This window comes from Solanum stenotomum, unplaced genomic scaffold (genome assembly GCF_019186545.1).
Source record: "Solanum stenotomum isolate F172 unplaced genomic scaffold, ASM1918654v1 scaffold11127, whole genome shotgun sequence".
In the NCBI taxonomy this organism is placed as follows: domain Eukaryota; kingdom Viridiplantae; phylum Streptophyta; class Magnoliopsida; order Solanales; family Solanaceae; genus Solanum; species Solanum stenotomum.
The window spans coordinates 64,201-68,236 of NW_026021407.1; the positions used below are offsets into that span (position 1 = coordinate 64,201).

General features: G+C 32.6%; 1 protein-coding gene across 1 annotated transcript; it reads right to left on the reverse strand.

Moving 5' to 3' along the window:
* Positions 1–2,895: 2,895 nt before the first annotated feature.
* Positions 2,896–3,817, reverse strand: LOC125849857 (dof zinc finger protein DOF2.5-like). The gene has a single exon (XM_049529827.1). The coding sequence runs from the start codon at positions 3,748–3,750 to the stop codon at positions 2,950–2,952; it is 801 nt and encodes a 266-aa protein (XP_049385784.1). The 5' UTR covers positions 3,751–3,817; the 3' UTR covers positions 2,896–2,949.
* Positions 3,818–4,036: the final 219 nt, after the last annotated feature.

Sequence of the window (4,036 nt, forward strand, 5' to 3'; positions counted from 1 at the left end):
GCCATCAGAAGGAAACTTCTCTCTTCTTATTTAAACACAAAGTTTCTATTTTTTTTACAGCAAAATGTCAAGAAAGAAGAATTTTTTCTCTTTCTTAGTTCGTCTTTGAATTCCTAATTGCTACTCTAATTCAATGATGATAAGTGATTTCTAATATAAGCAATTCTTGAAGTCTTTCATTGTCATAAAAAAAATAGAAAGTATTTGAAGATAGATACATAAGCTCTAATCACAGCCTTGTTTGAAGATGACAAAATTGATCCACCATCAAGGATAGTAAGATACACCCAAATCGTAAGAAAAAAAAAGAGTTGATTCTTTGCCACCATTTCTTTTGATAAATAAACATTCTTGGTAGTAAAGAAGAAAGTAAGTGCATTTTTACTATATAATTCTATGGTGAAACTTGAAAGAGATGAAAATGGAGAAAATTATGGCACTTTTCACGCTATGGCTNTTTCCCTTTCCCTGAGCTTGTGCATTTTTTTTTGCTTCAGCCATCAGAAGGAAACTTCTCTCTTCTTATTTAAACACAAAGTTTCTATTTTTTTTATAGCAAAATGTCAAGAAAGAAGAATTTTTTCTCTTTCTTAGTTCGTCTTTGAATTCCTAATTGCTACTCTAATTCAATGATGATAAGTGATTTCTAATATAAGCAATTCTTGAAGTCTTTCATTGTCATAAAAAAATAGAAAGTATTTGAAGATAGATACATAAGCTCTAATCACAGCCTTATTTGAAGGTGACAAAATTGATCCACCATCAAGGATAGTAAGATACACCCAAATCGTAAGAAAAAAGAAGAGTTGATTCTTTGCCACCATTTCTTTTGATAAATAAACATTCTTGGTAGTAAAGAAGAAAGTAAGTGCATTTTTACTATATAATTCTACAGTGAAACTTGAAAGAGCTGAAAATGGAGAAAATTATGGCACTTTTCACGCTATGGCTTATAAGGGGAATGTAAAAGTTTTCCTGATTTATTTTGTTGTGGGTCCCGGCGTTAAACTTAACTTGACTTTTTGATGGATCTGTTACTCTTTGGACAATGGACTAAAGTGATACCCTTTTATAATACATTAAGGACTATATGGATCAAGTAAAATATATTAAGGATCAAAGTAAAACAACCCTCATACATCAAGGACAATTTTGATAATTTTCTCAAGCATTATGTATAGTCCCACCATTTTTAAGACATATTTTCACATTTTCGAGCCAACTTTAAGGAATTATGTGACTTTCTTGGTTTTTCGTGTATATTAGCCTGTGATTCTGGCGCCTTAGAGAACCTAAAAAAAATATGGAAAAAAAATTATGAGAACCTCCTTAATTAGTTGGGAAAGTATTACGTATAGTCCCATCATTTTTTTAAGAAATATTTTTGCAGTTACAAGCCAACTTTTAGGAATTACGTAACTTTCTTAGTTTTTCGTGTTTATTAGCCCATGGATCTAAAGCACTTTGGAGTACCGAAAAATTTTCTTGAAAATTTTATGAGGACCTCCGTAATGAGTTGTGGAAGCATTATGTATAGTCCAACCATTATTTAAAGCATATTTTGGCATTTACGAGCCAACATTTACGACCTTCTTAATTTTTCATGTGTCTTAGCCCATGGATCTGGCGCCTTGGAGCCCTCAAAATGAATTTCTAAAAACTTTATGAGGGCTCCTTAATGAGTTGGGGAAGCATTACGTATAGTCTCACCATTTTTAAGGCATATTTTCACATTTATGAACCAACTTTTAGGAAATACGCGACTTTCTTGATTTTTCGTATGTATTAGCCCATGGATCTGGCACCTTGGAGCACCTAAAAAAAATTCTGAAAAAACTTTATGAGGACCTCCGTAATGAGTTGGGTAAGCATTGTGAATACTCCAGCCTTTTTTTATGGCATATTTTCGCATTTACGAGCCAACTTTTAAGAGTTACGCAACTTTTTTGGTTTTTCATGTCTATTAGCTTATGGATATGTCGCCTTGGAACACCCAAAAAAAATTCGAAAAAACTTTAAGAGGACCTCCGTAATGAGTTGGGGAAGCATTACGTATAGTTCCACCATTTTTAAGGCATATTTTTTCATTTACGAGCCAACTTTTAGGAAATTAGGCGACTTTCTTGATTTTTCGTGTGTATTAGCCCAAATTTTCTTGGTTTTAAAACTTACAAGTATAAATCATATTTCTTTAAAAAGTCAAATATTTTTTTCAAATACTATGGTCAAACACGTGGTGAAACTTCAAACAAAAATAACTTGCGAAAAATATTTGAGAATCTATTACCCAACTCTAGCTTAGTAAAAGCATACACAAGTTTTACATTATGTAAGCTAATTATCCAAAATGTTTAGAACCATAATTATCCCTAATTGTTAAAACGACATATACCAAACCCTACCAAATTATGTGGCCAGCCATGAAAAACATTTATATTACTTATTATGCTGATATATTTCATGTTGAAATTTAATTAATAATGTGGACAACAGTTTTGTATGAAAAGCTTATGCATAAATAACACACATTTCATATGCATTATATTGTTTTGTTATAGGTTATATATACTTATACATCGATCCCTGACCCCACCCCTTTAATGTATGTATTTATTCCAAAGTAGTCCATGTGCCATAATTGCTTGATTGTGAACTATTGTTGGCCTTAAGAAGTTACAACATACTACTCCAGCCCAAGTATTTAATACAGGTTAGAACAAAATAAGGAGAAAAAAAAGAAGAAGTGTATGATACTTTTTTTTTTCATTTTTGTGTGTATATTTTTTTAATTATATTCATCCTGTATTTCTCACAAGTCTCTTTCAAATAACAATGTGACAGTTAACTGTCATTTTTCAAGTAAGAATAAGTTTAGACCCCCACCCCCACCAAACCAAAAAATAAAATAAAATAAAATAAAGAAGATACCCTTTGCACCTTAAGTAAATTTCATATATAGTTGGATAGATCAAATGAACTATAGTTGTTGTTGTTATTGTCATGACTTGCTAAGTTTGTTGTTGAATTCTTCATGAGTTGATGATCATCTAGTTCTAAAATTGATCCAAAATCTTGAAATTGCATCATTGGTTGCCACTCAAAATTACTTGTGCTATAATGATCAAATTGGTCCTCCTCTTGTCCAAGTATAGATTGCATTTCAAGAAAGCTAGTGTTAAAATCAAGAAAATCTTGATTAATTTGACCCCCTTGCTCCTCTTGAAGAAAATTACCACAAGGGTAATCTTGGAAATTATCCAACAAACTTTCATTCTCAAAAGAAGTTGGATTATTAACCAAGCTATCTGATGAAGGAGAATTAGATAAGCTTGCTCCAATAGAAGAATAATCTTGAGATTCTTGAATAATAATATTATCATCATGATCATTATTTGTACCTTGGTTCAAATACTTAGCGAAAACATCCGCTAGATCAATGTCATGAGCTCCGGGAGCGCCTTCGAGGGCGGGGCTCGATGTTTGAAGGGTATTATCGTCTTTTCTTGTAGATCTTGAACGTCGACTTTTCCGACAACCGCCACCAACGGGGACATTTCGAAGAGAACCACCCTTAGTCCAATATCTACGACAAGCTTTGCAAAAATACCTAGGTTGTGACAAGCTATAGTTGTTGTAGTAACAAAATTTTGTGTTGGTAGAGGCACACCTAGGACAATTTGGTGCTTGTTCAATATTGGACTTTCGTGTCCTTTCCATCATGATCATTGGCCTTGGATGGTATGGTAACATGTTTTTGTGAATAAATATATATATATTACTCTTTGAAGACTAGAAAGAAGTTAGATTTGGAGAGAGGGAGAGTATGTGGGATTGACTATAGGGGATGCATGGTGGGATTATATATAGATTTAGATGTAGAGTAAATTGCACTACTTGGTCCTTGAAGTTTGGCTTAAGATACAATTTAGTCCATCATGTTTAAGTTTGTATCCAACTTGCACACTTTTCAATTTGTCTTGATGATATCTTTTAGGTTATCATGGGTGGTGCAAATATAATGCTGGTTGCATACAAA